This window comes from Amblyomma mixtum, chromosome 7 (genome assembly GCF_055824585.1).
Source record: "Amblyomma mixtum isolate Tamu chromosome 7, ASM5582458v1, whole genome shotgun sequence".
In the NCBI taxonomy this organism is placed as follows: domain Eukaryota; kingdom Metazoa; phylum Arthropoda; class Arachnida; order Ixodida; family Ixodidae; genus Amblyomma; species Amblyomma mixtum.
This window is the reverse complement of record NC_143018.1, coordinates 94,910,393-94,931,780: the sequence shown is the minus strand read 5'-3', so window position 1 is coordinate 94,931,780 and position 21,388 is coordinate 94,910,393. Positions and strand designations below refer to the sequence as shown.

The 21,388-nt window shown below is 45.4% G+C and overlaps 1 protein-coding gene across 3 annotated transcripts in view; it reads right to left on the bottom strand.

Annotated features, from left to right (window-relative positions):
- LOC149336897 (uncharacterized) overlaps positions 1-19,723 on the bottom strand; it is a 66,373-nt gene extending 46,650 nt beyond the window's left edge. Inside the window, exons 1-4 of one of the 3 annotated variants that reach the window (XM_089553187.1) lie at positions 19,484-19,723; positions 4,932-5,065; positions 2,588-2,704; positions 777-990 (exon numbers count right to left, since the gene is read on the bottom strand). In XM_089553187.1, coding sequence (XP_089409313.1) covers positions 777-990; positions 2,588-2,697 — 324 coding nt within the window. In that variant the 5' untranslated portion in view covers positions 2,698-2,704; positions 4,932-5,065; positions 19,484-19,723. The remainder of the gene's footprint in view (positions 1-776; positions 991-2,587; positions 2,705-4,931; positions 5,066-19,483) is intronic. The other 2 variants (XM_089553186.1, XM_089553188.1) reach the window with 2 other exon arrangements.
- Positions 19,724-21,388: the final 1,665 nt, after the last annotated feature.

The window sequence follows — 21,388 nt, the reverse complement described above, 5'->3', positions numbered from 1 at the left end:
TGTCTGCATCAATGAAAAAAAAACTACAAATTGAAGGACACTCGAAGTGTCTGTTTACAAGGAAATGGGCATGTAACAAAGGCTGCTAAATTTTCATCCTTCATGATCTAGTAATTATGTACGCTCAACATGCGCAACCTAGTGCACATATTTTGCAATACACTTTGGTCTCTTAATGTGTCACCTGTACTTTAATGTAATTTAATGTGGTTAGAAGGCTTAGCAAAAGCGCGGCTGTCATCGTTTCTGTTTCAGCTTTCTCTGGAATATGGACGCACACAGTCAGATTTGAGCTACTGACATTTCAGTTGTGTGGTGACTCTTCGCAGCAGTACAAGATTTGCTTCGTACTTGATGTCAACGAAACGGCCCTGACAAAAAAACATCGGACTGCGCCGCACGGGTATATATTCTTCGAAGTTTAGCATCTTTCGGAAAGTAATCGCATGGTGTGAGTTCCTTTCTGCCTCACTTTCAGCCTTGAGTGGAACAGCATGTTTCACTGCGGTATATACCAGCACTTTAAGTGCAGCTTTCGCTGCGGTACAAAACTGGAGCGTCAGAAATTTTTTTCAGTCTCCCTTTAACGTACTCTGACATAGCACAGCACACGGATGTCTTTGTATATACGGCCGCCACAGCCGAGATCGAACCCACGACCTAGGGATCAGAGGCCCAACGCCAGATACCTACAGGACGCCAGCTCTGAACACGTCATGTATGGGTGAGCGAGGGAGAGGGGATATTCACTGCGAAGCACGTTGCGATTTACTCACCGTCATCTGGTAGTCATCCACGACAACTCCGGCGCGGCTGTCATTGCATGTGGCTGCATGTTCTGGAAGCAGCACTAGCCACAGCATCGAGCCCGCCGGCGCACCTTCGACGTCGACCTCTAAGACTCCGGGCTTATATTCAATGGTTACCACCACCTCTGAGGCCACGCACAGACCCAGCCACGACACCAGAACCATGGAGAACAGCATGCTGCTGAAGACAGAGAAAACGGTGACGGTTTCGTGAAAGCAAAATAATCATTTTCCTTCGCATCAGCTCCAAAATCACAAGGAAGGATTTCACTAAAGAAAAATTTATGCTATGGTTTCGTTACGTTACTTGCAAGAACCAAGCGATGACGTAAGGGTGCTAAATGCCTGCTTATAAAAACTTCGAGATCACTGCGGCGACCCGCCTTGGAGCAATGCGAGAGCAAAACGTCCGCATGCTATATCGACGTCCGTGGCTGTTCTGACGTCCATGTACTATATCCGCGCCTTAACCTACCCAAGGCGGAAGTTTGTGACAGTTGGGCTTATGCAACCCAGGTTACTCTACCCGAGCAACCTCTTGCGACCAGTCATCGACTTAACTGCCACCTGCCATGGTGGTCAGTTGGCTCACAACCCGGTGCGCAGGTTATCATGAGGCCACAAGGTCACGTGACTTAGGTGACCCACCTGGGATGCTTCTCCGACCGCTTCGGCTGCGGAGCTTCAAACGGTCGCCGACGCCGGACATTTTAAGGCGAAGCCTTTCATGCCTCATCGTTGTCGACAGAAGGTTGTTAGCAGAGGTGTCACGCTTTTCTAGTCAGACCAGAAAAAAAATTATCTACCCGATTGGATTCGAACCACCCTCCTTCAGTTCCGCAGCCGAGTTTGCTAATAGCTATGCTACTTCCTGCTTTTTTTTCTTTATTGCCTGCATTTGGCTCATGACATTGCACAACAAAAACACACATAACGTTATATACATACGACACTGTCGTGGTCAGCCAACACGAGACTGGCTTCGTCAGCTTAAAATTCCCGCAATATACACAACGGCTCTAGTCTTGAGAGCCACTCGGGAGGCTCCGCAGCTGCTTTTTGGATTGCAAGAAACCAGTCCATGCTTTCCCGAAAATAAATCCGGGCCGGTCGTGCGTCTTTGTCACAATGGTAGCCTGCCATTCTGGTGCCAACGCATATGTAGTTCTCCTTGTCTCGGACGCTGGAGAGAGTTTGCAGAAAGGCGTCCAATGAGACGGATGCCTCCCAAACGCAAAAGCTTTCGCCTTACCGCACTTAGGTCAACAAAGTGCCCCCCACCCCTATATTTTTTTTTTTTTTTGCGAGACGGAGGTACTGACACTCCGGCGTTAGAACAACGAGCCTATGCTCAAAATACTGCCATGGTTTTGAACACTCTCTTCTCCCTAACCTGGGAGGATGGAAGCACGAGAGTGCGCCAAAAGTGTCCTTCTTAAGATACGCCTGCCCTTACCGTGACGTCTCACCCTCACGCGAGCTCCCTGCGCGGAGCGCAGAATGCAAAAGCACGTGGCATAGGTTGCAGGGGAATGGGGCAGACGTCATGAGCGCGGGCAGACCGTTACCTGAGTGTACTTTGCAAATTATGCCCAGCCAAGCCAGGGGGCGGGAAAGGGGGTGATGGGTTCTGCAGACATACTGTGACGTGCATCTTTACCGTAATGTTTTCTTTTTAATTTGGCGCCTGAGCCTGTCTTGTTAGAGGAGAGACTGCGCACGGAGGTTGCATATAGCGGTAACTATTGTCTTGTATTATATCTGACAACGGTACTCACCTGGTTGGGCCGCTCATGATCGAAGCTCGAGGAATCATCATCTGCGCCAAGATCGAGGGACCGAAAGCCGCCAACGCCGGGTTTCCGCTGAAGGGCTGCGGTGGCTTCATGCGTCGCCTGCAGAGGTGCGGACGATTACGGGATTGCATCATGCACGGCCGAACTACGTAAGTACCGTTGTAAGACATACTATAGCAGTCAAAAATCTCAGCCAGACGGGGTAGAGCGCTCGCTACGAGGCAGTGCGTGTGAGCATGAAGGAGCTACGAGCAAATAATCAGAGCGCAAGAATCAGCCTTCGGCACCGCACTTGTAGCTCCAGCCATTAAGGATGTTCCAGGAAGGGCAGCACGCTGAAGTATAGTGGAAAAGGTCACGCCACGGCGAAATGTGAGGAAATGGGGACTCAAGTAGAGCGTCTGATTAGATATCGCGATACGCTATTAGAATAAAGAGCAGGGGAACGCTGGCATGACCTTAACAGAACAGACCAAAAGGTCACTGACTGAATGTCTTGCCGTTTCCACAGAGAGCCGTACTCCCCCTCAAAGGTAATGAAGAAGGTGGTGTCGATTTTCAACGTCGTTGCTTTTTCTATGGGGGTAAATTTTGTATTTTTTCCCCATTATAAGGTACATATATGTTATTTTTACCGCTGTAAATATTCAATTTGCAGAAGCCAAGTAGCAAAGAAACAACTTCTGAAGGAAATGAGTATTTAGATTTCATAGCCTTTTAGTGGAATACGCTCAATGTCACAGCATGGTTCGTGTGTCGACAGTATGTAAGCTGTGTTCCTTTTCTTCCCTTTTGCGATGTTACGACGAAAAACTCTGTTTCTTGGCTAACCATGTCTCTATTATTTTGTTATTGCTGCGTGACTTGTTTCAGCGGCACGGAATTTTTTTTAAAAGGCTGAATTGTTAGAGGACATTTCCCGGTCTGCTATCCGGTAATGTAGCTTTGTGACCACTATGAACTCGGCACCGTGCAAAATTTGGCTGATAATTAGCCACAATAGCTTAAAAAACTGTTTAACCAGCAATTATAGAGGGCGTATTGCAATTCCAGAAATGAAGCCAGAAAGTCATATATCTGCTTACTCGCCATCCCCCCCAAAAAAGGCTTTTTTTATTAAAAAAAATTGTGTTTGGTGGTAGAGTTTAGAGTAGTTTGGCACAGTGGGTGGCCCAGGACAGATATGAGTATGAAATAGCGCACAATAAGCGCCGTCCATCTCCCCGCCCTGTGCATCGTGTGCGCATAACGGCAGCGCAAGCCCTCGCTGGCATTGCCTTCCTCACGACATTCCATTTTTAATGCGAAAGCTATGTCGATAGCGAACCTGTCACCAAAAACATGTCCGCAGCTATTGCGGGGAACTAGAAGGAGATATCATCAAAAGAGCTGCTATAATCGAAACAGGATGCCATAAAGATGAAAAAATTTGATGACGATCGGATGATTAGTTAGTTAATTAGAGCCAAAAACCTGCAAAAAGTGGGCGTGGCCAGGGAAAAAGTGGCGCCAGATTTCAAACGCCTCAAGTGTAGTACCACGTGACTGAAAGTGTGGGCGGAACCAACGCGCGGCGCCAGATTTGAATGTCCGAAACGAAACTGAAACGAAACGAGGGGTAATGTGCAGTTAATCAAAATCTAATCAATACTTAATGATTAAAGGAACATCGAAATCAATTAATTGTGAATTAGAGCAAATTAATTATGAATAAGGTGGATTAGTGCGATTATAACGTGAATTAATGGTACACTGGAGTGAATTAAGGGCGAATTAATACGGTTTACTAATGAATTGATGTGAAAATTGTGAAGAAAATTTGAATTAATCTGAATTGTGCAGTTAATATGTGATTAAGGTTGCATGAAAGTGAATCAAGGACGAATTAAGTGAAATAAGTGCGAATAAATTGGTAATCGTGAATTTAGGTGAATAGAGGCAAATGGGAGCAAATAGAGGCAAATGGGAGCAAACAGAGGCGATGAGTGCCGAGGAGGGGTCAATGCTTTCGCATTCTTCCAATGCGATCTCTAGCCTTTTATTTTTGCATTGTGACGCCAAGAATCGACGCGAAGCGTGCTCTATTCTATTATCAGCCTTGTGGCAGCAACGCAGCTCTGATGTTCACGTTTGTCAATAACAGCAAACAAAAGAAAGACATTGTGGGCCATAATTCGCCTGCAGAGGCTGAAGGAGCCGCCATCGCACTTGCTCTGGCCCACTACACCATTGACACAAACATAACCGAAATTTGCACAGATTCCCAGGCCGCATACCGCCACTACCTAAAGGGCGTGGCGACGCCGGCAACACACCGTATTCTTACCACGGCCACCTCTCTCGACGGAACGGTTACTCTGTCGTGGGTCCCTGAGCATGCCTCGATCCCCGGTAATGAGCGCGTTCATGCGCTCGCCCGAGAACTCTCCTCCCGGACCCCAGATGATCAGGCACCCAACCCTGCACAAGAAGCCCCACCAGTCCTCTCTACATATCACCAAATCAGCACATTCTACAAACTCAGCCGCATGACACTGCCACCACCCCACAGTACCTTGTCGCCTTCATCCAGCGCCATATGGCGACAATTATAGACAGGCTGCTTCATTTCACCCCACCGTCTCTCATGCTTTCACCCCACCTTTCCTCCTGATTGTACCACCTGTGGCGTGCCCAGATCCACACTTTTCCCCTACCTTTGGGAATGTTCTTCCCCACATCCCCAATCCCACTCAATCTTCCTGGGAGGCTGCTTTACGGACCGCTCAGCCCGCCGGCCAGAAGTGGCTGGTGGATCAGGCTTTACGTGAAGCACAAGCCCGTGGACTCCTGGACCAGTAGGGGACCACCCTGAAAGATTTTTTTGTTTGTAATAAAGTTGTTTCCATCCATCCACATATAGTTGTCTTAGCATTCGCGCTCCCGCAGAAAGCAAACAGGTGACCTTTCCTGATGCGGCAGGGAAATCAGCTTCACTTATGCGCAATTTAATATTCATTTCGGTTTAAGGCTGCTCACAGAACGAAAACACTGCAAGTCGTCGCACATGCGACAATTGTTTTTAAGGTCTTGTTGGGTTACAAAGTATCACTGAGGGGCATCAATTCTGCAAAAGCAATATTGCCTCTAAAATCGCTAAACAAAAATTGTTAAAACATTTGTTGTTAATTGAAAGTCATATTTTGCACGATGCCGAGTTTGTAGTGGCTCCATACCTTTAGTCTTACGGCAGAAGTGGCAGTGCGCTTAAGCAGCACCCTTTATTTAAAAATTTGGTGCAAGAAAAAAAATTCCTGTAGATCTGCTATATTGTTGATCTCAGGGAGTGAAAGAAGGAGGGCCAGGGAAGTATGCGAGTAGGCAAGCCGGTTGTGCTGTGCCCAACAGAACCTCCCCCCCCCCCCTCCCCTCCCCCTCCGCTCCTCCAAATATTTTGGAAATACTCGCTTTAAACTCGGTAGCCTCCCGGTGACAGCCTGTTTTAAGCTTTTGGCGACAAAACACTTCGCTCCTCCAAATATTTTGGAAATACTCGCTTTAAACTCGGTAGCCTCCCGGTAACAGCCTGTTTTAAGCTTTTGGCGACAAAACACTTCGCTCCTCCAAATATTTTGGAAATACTCGCTTTAAACTCGGTAGCCTCCCGGTGACAGCCTGTTTTAAGCTTTTGGCGACAAAACACCAGCCCGAAAGGACTTCTTGGCTACACTCATTGGGGGATGACAGCAGACATACTGGCCCGATGACCCAGCGATGGCACTGCCTTCTGGTGTATGGAGGCCGGTGACTTAATTGGTGGTGGATAGAGCATCTTAAGTGGCAGATGCATTTTTACTGGTGGCTGCCCGGATCGAAGTGCGGGATGCTGGGGTGTAGACTCCACACGCAGAAGCACACACATACCACGGCTTTTTTTGCCGGAAGAGAACTACACTGCTAACGCAGTAAAACTTATTAGCGTATCGCAAAAATTAGAGAACACCCATGTCTTTGACCACTGGCGAATAAAGGTTTAGCCAAAAGTACCTAGGCCACATTGCATACATTTCGGCAGCGCAGTGTGGTATTCATGGCACTCCGAAGTTCAACATACTTGGATGGTGATGACAAGGCTTGTCCTGACTCCAGACTGCCTCGGTAGCCTCATAGGCGCCACAAGTGCCCGATTGTACCGCTCGAAGGCCCACCCTGTGGTCTGCAAACTTTTGACTGGCCCTGTACATAACCGATCTTCTAAAGCTAGCTTCACCGTTACGCCCCTGTGCAGCTTTAACACCTCACGCAGGGATTTTAAATACACAAATGCTAGGCCTATACCATCGCCAGTTGTGAATTGGTCGAGCACATCAGGAAGCCTCATAAAAATTAGGCAGGTTAGGAACTTCTTTCCTATATCCCCACAGTACTCACAGTTTTATATTCGATGTGCCGAATTCTAAACTCGATGTTTCAGCGGCCGGTCTGTGAGAACCGTGTCACTCTTGAAACGTTGCAAATATTTTCGCGTCCGGCTGGTTTGGATTGCCGCCGATACGAAAAACCGTGAAAGGGTATCGTGTCGACTACGCACGCTCTGGGTTGTGGCGCGGTTAGCCAGTAAGTTGACGAAGCTCGGGCATAGCCTAGCTTCGGGAAGGGAATCAGTGCCACTGTTGGGTTTCCCCTTTGCAAGCGCTCATTGTTGACGGGAGTACGCTTGAAGGCCGAGGGATGCATATTCTGCTAAAAACGAGTGTTCATGCAATACGGAATTCTGAAAAGAAGCTGACTTTATCAGGGTCTTTTGACAAATCCCACGCTATCCCCATTTCCATCATAATTTCCCTAACCCCATTCCATCAACCTCTATACTGTTTTCAATATTCTCTTCCTCTCTGGGCTACTCCCCGGGGCAGATTATGGGAACTCCCCATGTCCTCTCTGCTGGCTGCGGTTCCTTTTGGTAGCCCTTAGAATTTATTTTATTTACCAACTTTAGGTGAGTGAAAGTATTTTTGTTTGGGAACATAGTTATTTATCATTATTATTGGAAGCCGCCGCGGTGGCTCAGTGGTTATGGTGCTCGGCTGCTGACCCGAAAGACGCGGGTTCGATCCCGGTCGCGGCGGTTGAATTTCTTTGGAGGAGAAATTCTAGAGGCCCGTGTTCTGTGCGATGTCAGTGCACGTTAAAGAACCCCAGGTGGTCGAAATTTTCGAAGCCGTCCACTACGGCGTCCCTCATAGCCTGAGTCGCTTTGGGACGTTAAACCCCATAAACCAAACCAAACCATTATTATTGGCTTTAAGCTTGTTGCAGAAAGTGCGGCACTGTTTCTCTCATTCATATACAAGCCTGAATACATCATTCACCCCCCCCCCCCTCCCCACCCCAAGGGGTATGCTAGTTTCATTCAAAGATGATCGTTTTCTAGCAATGCACGCGGTGGTAACCGTCCGAAACTTTCTACTCTAGAAAAGGTAAGCTACTTATGATTTCCCACAATGACTTTATCGGTGTTATTCCCTGTACTATTGTGGGAATGTCTCACAATAGTACTAGCAACCAACTAGCCCAACTTTCTACGCTTAATTATTCCCTGTACGTTCCCCAATCATATGCCATAATTCTCTCCGATACGCAACATCTTTGGGCGGCATGACGATGTCCTAAATTTCTAGATATCATATCTGACACAAAGCGCTTCACAATGCTATGTTCCTTGCCTTGTATTTCACGCGGCCCTCACGGCGTCTGCGCGTCGAGCGAGAATGCGCTGATGTGTATAGCCCTTCACTAGTGAAGTCAACAGTCCATGAAACTAAGGAGCCTAGGAATGTTCTTTTCTCCCGTTACTTTCTGGCGTTCATTAATGACAGAGCAATAGCGTAATTTGTAGGGATAATTGATGAGAAAGCAGAGTTCCGATCCCGCCAGCGGCATGAGCTTTTTCTTCTGCTTTCTAATCAATTATTTTTAAATAATTACGCTATTAATCTCCCATTGATAAACAGCAGAAATTAATCGAAAAAAACATCCCTTATGCTCCTTTGTTTCAGTGACATCACAAGCCCCTCTTTTACCCTCCACTGTGTGCTCAATAGCCGACAAGGGCCTCTATTCTGCGGTGTGATGCCGTAAGTAGCATAAGAGGGTTCTCGCGCAGCTTCCTCCGTCCCCGTTCGATCATGTTCCTACGTGGCACCCGTGGTAATACAGGACATACCGCGTACGCCGCTAGGGAAGAGGGTGGCGCTGATGAACACTCTCAAGAGTGTTATCTAGGTTATAATCTGTCGTACAGATTAAGCAGAAATGTAGTTGAGCAGCGGCTCCCGGGTTTCATGTATGCGGACGATACTGTACTGTTAGCAGATAGCCAGGAAGATTTACAAACTTTGGTTAATTGTAGTGCAGACGAAGGAGACGCTCTAGGTTTCAGTTTTAGCGCGACTAAGGTGTGTAGTGTGCCAGCTGTGACGGGTTCCGCTACAGCCATGCGCCGACACTACGCTGCGCCTGACGACGACGAAGTTGCCCCGCTCTCTTGGTGCTGGCTACGCCCGTCTACGCTGCCAGATCCTGCACGGCGGTTCGGTCTCTTGAGGACGCCTAATAAATGCACCCCTACAGGTGTAATGATTTTCAACAATACAACCGATCAGGTGCTTAAAATACAAGGGCACGAAATGCCCAGAGTGGCTGAATACAAATACCTCGGGATATGACTAAACGAAGGGCAGATATACACGGAAAAGCACGAACAGACTCTTAGGGCAATAGGGCGAAGAGACGCCGGGGTAATGAAACATGGGACATGATGGGGGTACAACAAATATGAAGCACTTAGAGGTATTTGGAAAGGAATAATGGTACCGGGGCTTACTTTCGGGAATGCGGTTCTGTGCTTAAGGGACGAAGTTCAGTCGAGATTAGACGTAAATCAGAGAGATGTTGGAAGATTAGCACTAGGTGCCGACGGCAAATCCACAAACGAGGCAGTACAGGGGAATATGGGCTGGGCATCGTTCGAAGCACGAGAAGCTGAGAGTAAAATACTATATGAAGAACGCCTGAGGAAATTAGGCGATAACAGGTGGGCAGCTAAGGTATTTAACTACTTACACAGAGAGAGCGTTGACTCATAGTGGCGGAAAAGAACTAGAAAACTAACCAGTAAGTATGCTGGACACGATAACGGAGAAAGAAAGATCATTAAAAGACAAGTTCAAAATGTGGAAGTTAAAACTTGGATTAATTCAATGGAAAAGAAGCATAGCGTCGAACTATATCGCCACTGGAAAAGGCAGATCAGGAAAGAATTTTTCTATGATAACTCAAGAGGCAGTGCCCTACTTTTTGAAGCTAGGTCAGGGGGTCTTAGAACGCGCAGCTACAAAAAAAAAATTGAACGAAGATGATGACACATGTGCTGTGTGTGGCAGATCTGTAGAAACAATTGAACACCTCATACTCAAATATGATGGTATCCATCCGGATGTTGATGAAGGCACTGTCACTCTTCCTGAGGCCCTGGCGTTTAAAGATAACAATGGGCATCTAAATAAATCTGCAGTGGAAGTTAGCAAAAAGAGATTGAAGGATTGGTGGCTGAAAAGCAGAGGAGGCATCAGGTTAGAAGTGTAAAAAACCGTAGGGAAAGAATATGGCCGAATCTTAATTAGAATTGCCAACACAGTTTAACAAAAATAATGTAAGAAAAACCTGAGCATGGTGGCAACCTGGGGACTGTTGGGGGCACGGCACGCACACAAGCATGGTGTCCAACGTGCTCGTATTTGCCTGTCTGCAGGTTCCGCTTCTCGCCACCGCTGGAAATTCGAGTGCTACCATGACGTTGACAAGCCAGAGTGCTCACCGCTGCTCCCCGCTTATCTACAACTGTCGCCGATGCAGCTGATCGACGCGCTCATCCTGGGACCCTTCTTTGCTGACTGCCACCAATCACCGTCGACCACGGCACTGGCTGTTCCCTACAAAAGCAGACTCTCGAACCCTCACAGCTTCAGTTGGGGGCACGGCACGCACACAAGCATGGTGTCCAACGTGCTCGTATTTGCCTGTCTGCAGGTAAGATGGGACACTTCGTCAATTAGAAGTAATTACTTGTTTCTAGTTGTCGTGCCGTGCCCCCGCACATTGGCATCGCTTGTGTGTGACTGTTGGTCTGCATGTCTTAAACTTATCACAAGTGGGGATGTTGAAATGAATCCGGGCCCAGGCTCGACCACAGATGAAAAAAAAACAGATTTTGCAAACGCTGAAGGAACACACGAAGACGCTAGGCGACATTAAACGTGATCAGAGAGCAGTTCAAAAAGAAGTGAAAGAAAACCGTATCGCCATAAAAAACTTTGAGGACCGCTTAGCTAAACTAGAATCTTCCTTTTCTAAGTTCAATGTCACACACGAGACGGTGACTGGCCTAAGGGAAGCAGTCGCTGACTTATCAAAGAAAGTTACTCAATGATTTCTTAGCTGACAAGTTTGGTCACAGTAAATGCAAGATGATAATGGCTGGGGATTTTAATCTACCACTTATTGACTGGACAAACCTTAAAGAAGGTCAGAATGAACAGGCAACTTCTCGCGCTCTTCTAGATATTGCCTTCTCCCTAGATTTAACGCAAATTGTGAGCACACCCACGCGAACCCACGAATCGGGAGAGTCGCTACTTGACCTTGTCTTTTTAAATAAGTCTGTTTCGCAGCTAAATTATTGGTATGAAGTCTTAGAAGGGATCTCTGATCACAAGATGGTGATTACTCACATATCCACTAAATACTGCACCGTTAAAAACAATAGAACCTTGACCATCCCGGACTTCTATAAAGCTGATGATGTCGCAATATTAGATAGCCTAGAACTAGGGTATGACGACTTCACTCGTTATATATCTCTAGAACTTACGTCTGTAAACGATGCGTGGGAGAGGTTTAAAACAGTGGTGTTTGACTCGATAAAGCGATTTGTTCCCATGCGCGCTAAAAAAGTCAACAAAAGAAACCCATGGATTACACGAACAATTATTCATAAAAAGCGCCTTTTGAAACGTCTCAGGGCTAAAAAATCCACCTCTAAAACAACTCGCGAGTGTATTAATGTACTCTCTCAGGAGGAGGAGTTTCAACTCTCAGGAGTTGAAAATAGAAATTATCCAAGCAAAGCACCTTTATATGAGACAAACACTAACTAGTTTTATCAAAACGGCTCCTGGAAAATTTTGGAGATTTGTTTCAAAGCCAAAATCTGGCATTGAATTTTTGACAAGCAAAGATAGAACTATCACTGATAGGACTGAAATGGCATGCCTCGTAAATGAATACTTTGAGTCAGTTTTTACTTTGGATGACGGTACTACGCCCCAAACGGAATCTCTTGATATACAACCTTTACCTGAGCTTAAAGTAAGTCATACCGGCATTTTAAATCTACTTCTCAAACTGGACGAAAAAAAATCCCCAGGTCCTGATGAAATTCCTAATGCTTATTTAAAGCGGTATGCATAGTGGTGTTCATTTTACCTCGCAGATGTTTTCCAGAAATCCCTTGAATCTGGTCAAGTACCTAATGACTGGAAACTGGCTAAGGTAATACCAATTCATAAACAAGGTCCCAAAGATGATGTCATGAATTACCGACCAATTTCCCTGACCAGTACATGTTGCAAAACGCTGGAGCATATTTTGACCAACCACTTGATGAAATTTGTGGAGGAAAACGGCATTCTGGGGATCAATCAGCACGGTTTTCGACGAGGATACTCAACATCCACAATTCTGACTGAGCTTGTACATGAGATTGGTGAATTTATTGATGGAAAGGGGCAAATCGATATAGTTTTTATTGACTTCCGGAAAGCTTTCGATAGAATATCGCATAGAAAGCTGCTTATAAAACTGTCCTTTACCCTCGGCAACAGTCAGCTAGTGAAATGGATAGAGGCATACCTATCACAAAGGGAGCAATTTGTTTCATTAAACTCTACTCATAGTTCTAAAAAATCAGTTCGATCAGGTGTGCCGCAAGGATCGGTAATAGGGCCTTTACTGTTTTCAATATATATCAGTGACATGAGCACAAGCTTTTCCCCACAAGTTGTGATGAAACATTATGCAGATGATACCATTGTGTATTCAAAAATATATTCCTCTTCTGACCAGCAAGAACTTAGCAACCATTTGGAGAAAATTAGTTCCTGGTGTGACGAGTGGCAAATGGAACTGAATGCAACGAAAACATCTTTTATGTGCATGACACGCAAAAGAGACCCTTTAACCTTCACTTACAGTATCAATGCTACAGCATTAACTCAAGTAACCGATGTCAAATACTTAGGAGTTCACCTTAAACATGACCTAAACTGGACAACGCACATTGACAATGTTTGCAATAAGGCCACACGGAAGCTCTGGTTATTGCGAAGAAAACTTCATGATGCCACTGTAGAGGTAAAACTACTTGCTTACAAGATGGCTGTGCTTCCAGTGCTGACTTACGCTAGTCATGTTTGGGAGCCGTATACTAAACAAAACATATTGAAATGTGAACGGGTACAAAACAAAGCTCTAAGATTTATTTTTAACTCGTACTCTAGAACCCAATCAGTGTCTGAACTTAGAAACAGGGCCGGGCTGACAACTGTGAAGCAGAAAATGCAGCTTAACAGACTGATATTCTTTTTTCATGTTCTGACAGGTAGCTGTAAGGTCAATCTAGATCGATACATCAAACCACTGAATGCTTCTGGCAGCAGAACAAAACACTCCAAACATATCACACCTCTGGATTTTAGGACAGATTCCTTCAAATACTCTTTTCTGGTTCGCACTATTGACGAATGGAACAAATTACCAAAAGAAGTGATTCAATGTTCGGATTTAAAGGCTTTTGAAAACGCCCTCATGAAGCATTTGTGACTGGTTTGACTGGTATGTTTTTGACCCATATCACATGTCATTTTGTCTTTCCTATAAATTTGTATTGTTGTATTGTTTTGTATTTCTCCTAAGGCGGTGATCTGCTGATGTACTGCATCTAGTTCTTGTTTATTTCAAGGATCTCAACTCCTGTCTTGGCAGCAGCTGACAGTATGAATAAATAAATAAAAAAAATAAATAAAATAAATTGCCCCTCCCCCCCGTTTCAAAGGGGGCGCACCTATCCATCCATCCAAGGTAAGGCTACACTACATATAAATACCACCGAAAGCAGAAGATCGGACAGCCGTCGCCGTAGATCAGTTGGTAGAGCACCGGACGCGAAACTCGGAAGTCTTGGGTTCGCGTCCCACCTTCGGCACGTGGTGCCTTTTTCTTATTCTTGCTAACCAAATATCTTTAACTAATTACGCCAATTATCTCCCATTGGTGAACACCGTAAACTAACGAAAACAAAGCCATTCCCTATGCTCCTTGGTTTCGGGGACTGTCGGCTTCCTTCAAGCACATCATAACGAATCCCACTCTTCCCTTCCCTTGTCTCTTCATTATTTATTTATTTATTTATTCAATACTGCCAGCCTCTATTTGGTGGCCAAGGCAGGAGCGGTACAAGGATATATCGTAGATCGCGACAAAACAAAGCAAGTAAAAATGCGAATAAAGAAGCAAAAGCTAACACACAGGGTTTCATAGAAAGACAAAGAGCAAGATTAAATGTACTCGGTTACCTAAAAATACAAAAGAAAGCAAACAAAAAGAGCATGAATGAATATTTCTACTTAAAACAGTGCGCAGAGACAGGACACAGTCGAGAAACACACAGACACAGCACTGTGTCCTGTCCCTGCGCACTGTTTTAAGTAGAAAAATGAACCACCTGGCCCCGCTACTTCTCATGATGAATGAATACACTGCGCTTAAAATGACGATATGACAGCAGATAAAAAAGACTTCTGATCTGTCAAACGGACCACGTCACACAGAAACCCGTTCCATTCCAATATCGTTCTTGGAAAAAAAGAAAACTGATACGCTTTCGTTCGGCACCGTGGCACCATGATTGTCAAATTGTGTTTATTGCGCGTTGGTCGTGAAGTGTTGTATGCCATGTAGGTCTCAAAATGAACGTTTGTTAAGTTATTAACAAGTTAAGTTATTAGTGTTAACTTAACAAGTGTTAAGTTATTAGTGAAGGTAATCTAGCTGCGTGCTAAAGAAGAGGCAGTAGAGAAACTTGACCCCATTGCGTCTTTATTTATGGTTGCAATTCATCGATGATCGCAAATGCGTTTTCTGTTCCTCTGCGCGTACAGTAACTACAGCTTTTCTGTTTTTGGAATTGATGCGAGGGACATTTCGAGCGTCTGGTTCCGGTGACTGCGTCAGCGACTGGAGGAAATTTCGATAAAGTGACGAAGAGGAATGGCAAAGCCTTGGAACATCCACACGTGCCGGTGTGCACAGTTTAAAATGATACCAACGAAGCTGATGATATTTATTTAAGAGCTCTCTTAATGTCTGATGCAATCTGGAAATTTCAGATGAAGGGACGACCATCTAACCTGCCGTTTTTTTCCTCAAAGAAAAGGAAGATTATGCAAAATACAGCTACAACAGCAACAATAGCTCCCACATGAAATCAGCAAAAAATGGTGTTGGCCAACTGCCGCTCATAGCAAATTAAGGGCATCGCTGCAAGAATTGTGCGAAAACTAGTTCAGTTCTATCGTTTCTGCGAAATCCGAGGTTGCTCTTTGCTTGAACAAAATAGAAATTATTTTTTTCACCAACTCATACCACATACTTCAGCTTCATGTGCTCGTTAGAGTGTGCAACGAAAGTCTACTGCATCAAATATGATACGAGTATAGGTTCGAAATGAGCCCATATTTTTTAGAAATTTCTGCAACAATCCCTTCCTTAGCATTGCACTACCGAATGCACAGGTTATGTTTTGTTTTGTTTTTTCAAACGTTCCAGTTAGCGGCCTTACCAGGGATATATTGCTTGTTTCCGCCATAAGCATCGTCTAACGCCTATACCGTCAATCTTTAAGCATCGATACAACATGCACACACTTAAGGCAGCAGTCTATGAATTTGTTCGGCAATCGCATTGGCTATCCGCAGGTACGGCTTAGTTGAACTCTAACATCAAAAAATGAAGCCAATTAATAAGACTTTGCCTATCCTATATCCGTCCCCATTTCTTTGTGGTATATAACCATCTCCTGCTGCGAAGGAACAAACCACACCAAAGCGGGCAATATGGAAGACAATAAAACTAAAACTAACATAAACCGCTACCTCTGCACATTCTTTGTGACTGCCCTGCCTACACCACCGAAAGGCAGTCTCTCAGCCGTGCGCTGGAGCGCCTAGATCCACGCCCTTTCACGGAAATGAAGATTCTCGGCCAATGGCCGCGGCGGTCGTCGGCGGAGAAGGCCTGCAAGGCACTGCTCCGCTTCTTGAGAACTTCTGGCCGGTACGATAGGCTGTGACTTTAACGAACAGTGACGTTTTAGAGTGCCTTCAATTTTCGGTTACTCTCCTTTTTCTTTCTTTTTTTTATCCCCTCACTCCTTTCCCCCCCAGCAAACTGATTATTCTTTCGGTTAACCTCCCTGCCTTTCCTCTCCTACATCCTCCTCCTCCTCCTCCTTGCAAAACAAAATTTACATGATTGTGCAATGACTTATGCCAAATTGCACAGCAGTCGAACCACATAACTAGAAATAAATTATTTTGGGGCGATGTCAGCCTCCAATTCAGCGCCAAGTGACCCGCGTGTGATGCGTCGGAGAAAACATAAGCACCAAGTATGATAACACAAGAGGCCGGGACTAATGGCGGGAGGGCGCACTATAATTCTGTACTTTTCACCGCATATAGACAGGACGTATGTAAAGATCTGGCTTGGTTTTCAAAGATTTCGATTGAGAACACTTGGGAATAAAGGTTAATGAAGAACACCTTCGCCATCTGCGATTCGCATATGACACTGCCTTGCCAACTAATCGGGGGACAAGTTGCAAATGATCAGTGACCGAGACAGGCAAATCAGGACAGTGGGTCAATTCAATTCAATTGGCTTTTATTTTCTACATTTCACAATGTTGACGGTGTCCCAGGAAAAAAACTGACGAGGCCCTGAAGCCGGCGTCAGTCAACAGTGACAGCGGTACAAAAAAAATTCTACATAAGGTACCAATTGCTATACTTAAATAAACAGTCACATTTTATCATAAATTTATAAAAATAGGATGTGAATAAATGAATCAAAAAAGATGTCGAGATGTCATACAAAGACTAGGGTTAACATGCACACGATACTGCAAAAAAATAAAATAATTGCACAAATGAGAGGTTAAACTACCATGTGTATGTTTTATTGTACGCGTTACCGTTTTACGCCAGAAACAGCAAACACGGGTCACTCCAGAAACGTTGAACGCAAAATTTTACGTGTTATTCGCGCATGATTAAAACTAGATACGCTGATCTTATTTAGTAACACTGGCAGTGTATAGCTTAATGACTGCAGAAGGTAATTAGTTCGGTGGTGCGGAATAAACCGTTTTTCAGGGGCACGTGTTTTAGAAATATTGCAGCGTAACGTTGCACCTGAGAGTGTCATTAGGAGTTCCTTATACATTTCATTAGCAAAATAAAAGTGGTAGAGGAGGCGGTAACTGTAAATAGACTCGATATTGATGAGATGATGCTGAAGAAATAGCTCGGCTGAACGATGTAAATATGGTACATTGTTTATGCAACGCATGGCTTTTTTTTCTAGACGCAGAAGAGTGCCGACGTTTTCTTTTTTGTAGTCGTTCCTCATACTGGTGTGCAATACTTAAGGTGTGAACGGAAGAGTGCGTGGTAAACTCGTAGTCTAATGGATATCGGAAAGATCACGCATTCGAAATAAGGCACCTACAGCAGATGAGTTTTTTAGCTTTTTTCTCCACATGACTGTCCCATGTCATCTGACTGGAGAATACGACACTTAGTATTTTATGTTCTTTCACGATATCTATTTTATTAGGTCCTAATTTTAGCTCATGACTAGAGGCCAAGCGTTTCTTTTTAGGCGCAAATATAATTGCTTTTGTTTCTTTTTTTCGTTTATTCTTAAGCTGTTTGTTTCGGACGTTTCAGTAGTTTTGACAACGCATTATTTGCCATTTTAAACCAGTCTACTTCATTAGTTGAGCTAAAGAACAAGCTTGAATCAACCGCATACAATACAAATGCGGTATTATCATCTGTAGACATGAGGTCCTTTACATTACATTAAATAAAAACGGCCCAAGAATACTACCCTGTGGAACACCGGATTAAATCTGCTGGAAAGTGGAACAGTAACCATTAATTCCAACACACTGGGATCGGCCGGTTAGGTACGACTGCAAAATAGTATCTCTTAGCCCACGGATACCATAATAATCTAGCTTATTGAGGAGGGATATTAGTCTAAAAACTAATATCTACTCGAAGCTTCGTAATTTTTGTCTATGCTCAAAGGTGCCGGCACATGGCTTTATCGCTTTGTTTGTGACCCGTGATGCGACCAGATATACCTCAAATGAACGCAGACACATGTAACTGTCGAGACTGATGTAGTTGCCTTTCGAACCGCGTTTAGAACGTTCTTCGTCATCTTTAAACTGAGATGCCTTCATCAAGAAATGCCTTTAAAATGAAATGCCTTCATCAAGGAGATATGGGAATAAGCAGGGCATGTAACGCGAAGGCAAGATAACCGATGGTCGTAAAAGAGAACGGACTGGATTACAAAAGAAGGTGACTGCAGCAGGGGACGGCAGGGAGTCGGGTCGGACGAGATGAGGAGGTTTGCGGGAATAAAATGGCCGCAGCTATCACAGGACAGGGCTAATGGAGAGGTATTGTCGTTGAGTGAGCGTGGTTAGGCTGATGATAATGATGATGATGAAATGAAGAAATACGTGATGCGGCAGGTTATAAGGATGACGCTTGGAAAGTACGCGAGTTTCGATCATTTCTGCATACTGCTGTATAAGCTGCTCAAGGCATAAACAGGCTGGTACGAGCCCCCTGAGGTTTTATGTATATTTCCGAATGAAGTAACCTCTGCGAATCTTCTGCTGGGGCTTCAATACATCGTTTTTCATCCCGACTGCATACTAATATCGTCCACGTTACTTCGAATACGCGTTGGCTGAACTGTGTCAGTTTAACCAATTGCAAGTAATACCCGTGCCACACGAACAGATTTAATGCCATTACGTGCTTACTGCCTTAAGTTTTAATGGCATTCGTGCGGTGCCACACGCATGAATTTAATGGCATTAGCCTAACTGCCATTCGCGACCTACTGAGTTCGCCACAACTCATTCGCCGGTGCAATGTGTACTCTCGTTCCCATTCAACACACAGAAAATCATGAAGCTTTGTTAGTAACAACTTCCTACCCAGTAGGATATGGTTAATGCTTAACTTTCAGTCACATGAGGCATCTATACCGCATTTTCGATGCGAAGAGCGCCATTTTAACCAGCCTTTTTGACAGGTACTCTCGATTTATGTGCTGACATGCAGTTTATGGCTACTTTTTCAACTTGTAAAGCAGGAACAGCCGCATTTTCTGGAAAACCGTTTTTACATTACATTTGAACAACATTCCTAATATATTGTGCTCATCAGGAATGTTTATATTCAGATTAAACTTTTGACTACCTTACAAGCGTTATCGTCATCGTCACTTTCGATAATGGCATTAAATGTGGACGTGTAGCACCAACTCCGAAAATAATGATATTAACAAACCTAAGGCCTTAAGCATTCACTGCCATTTCTTGTGCGCGTGTGGCACGGGTATAACCCTGCAGGCGTAGTAGGCAGAGCAATTAAGAACACAAGCACGCAATAAACAAAGACGCTCGCATACCTCCGCCGGTTAGTTGCTCTCCATTTCTACCGCACTTGCAACGCCCGTCAACTGCCGCCGATGAAAGTTGCGTGTCCAACAGTACTGGCAATGACGCTGCTCAGATGCTCGCTCGGACAACGCGTTGCCACAGAAGATAAATACGGAACTATATCAAGTATTTCGTAAATACGCGGCAACTAACGAAGGCAAGATATGAAACTGAAAGCGCTTTCGTCCCGATATCACGAGCGGCTGAGCAGCGGCTGGAGATGCTCACGATGTAGTTCCTGGTTACTCGTCGTTGGGCAAGCCTCCACCGTATCGCGCCATCCTCTCGACGTTTACAAAAAATGAGCGCCTATCCGCCCTAGCGCACTATGAGCACAGAGAGATAAAAAAATCGCGCACAGAGCGTCCATGCAGTTGCGATCTCACAAGCTCCTCAAATTGTTTAGAAAAAATTTTATTTACATATGTACACATGCCAAGGTTACGAGATACAGTGACATTTACAAGAACACATGACAATAAGCATGTAAGGCGAGCCAATTAAACAGGTACCAAAAAACATATCTAAGTAACTAAGAGGAATTGCTCGTGGGCGATATAAAACAGGATAAAAATACCTATTGACAGAAGGGTGACAAGGCAATAATTTGACATTGAAACATTTAAAAGGAGACCTTAGCGCCAGTTTGGCCTAAAAACCAGGAAAAGACGACTGTTATTCACAGAAATGAATGGGCATGACCATTGCCGGAGAAACTCTTCCTCATCCAAGAAAAAGAGTTCCTCGGACAAAAAACTGATGAGCTCCCGTCGGAGACGGCCGAGAATCGGCCACACAGCGCGGTGTCGAAAGCCACCAGCGACCGCGGCGCATCGACTGCGCCATAAACTAAAAAGACCCGCAACAATTAAGAGACGAGCAAAACGGCCGCTGGGGAAGCGGCCGCGGGAGACGAAGCACGAAATGTCCTGCCCACGGAATCCCGCATGAACAGCGCGCCAAAAGACACGCGCTACCACGCAGGTGACTGTAGCGTGGCGATTAGATTCCGGGAGCGGGCAATTCGGACAGGTACTGGAGCGTAACACACTCCATCGTTCTAACCGATCACAAGTAGGGAGCACTGCCCAGCCAAGTTTCCAGACAAAGTCGCGTAGATGGTCTGGGAGAGGTGTCGACGCTAAGCGCGCCCACTGAACGCGGCGCATAAGTGAGCGGCGAGCCGCCGGCACAACAGGCAACAATAGCGAGCCCATAATGTCCACCACACGGTCTGCTACGATGTTGACATCAGGTGCTACTGCTGTTACATGACTGTAAAAGGCCACTGACGAGGCATAGAAAGCGGTAGGTTGCTCTGACTGAGGTCCATGATTGACAGGGGCTGCGGGATCCAAAAATCGTAAAGAAGGGCCCAAAAAGTACCGAGTCAGGGTTCGCGCCGGAGACGCGTTTCCAAGCAGGATACGCAAAATACCCTTTAAAGCTAACAGCGAGGACGTAACAGACAAATTTGGAAAGGCAAAACCTCCTCTCTCCCGTGGTTGTCCAAGAACAGCACGAGCCACAAGCTCGGTACCACCTGACAAAAAAAAATGGCTCAGGCTTAGCTTAGGTTAAGCCTAGTCAGATGCGAAGCATATTGTCGCCGAGTTGCATATCGAGCACGCCGCTTGGCTAGACGTTCTTCACGCTCTTCATCAGTCTCTCTAGCACGCCGCAACTTTTGCTTCTCATTCCAACGAGCAACCCTGTCTCCAGGAGGCATCTCTATCCCGTGTACGCCTAGCAGAGACAGGCGCACCCCCTTGTATACCGCCGCTCCAGCGTCACGTGTTCACTACAGCGCACCTAGCGACAGAAGCAGAAAACACATTGGTCGCGACGCCTCGCGCGACGGCGCGAGCTGGGGC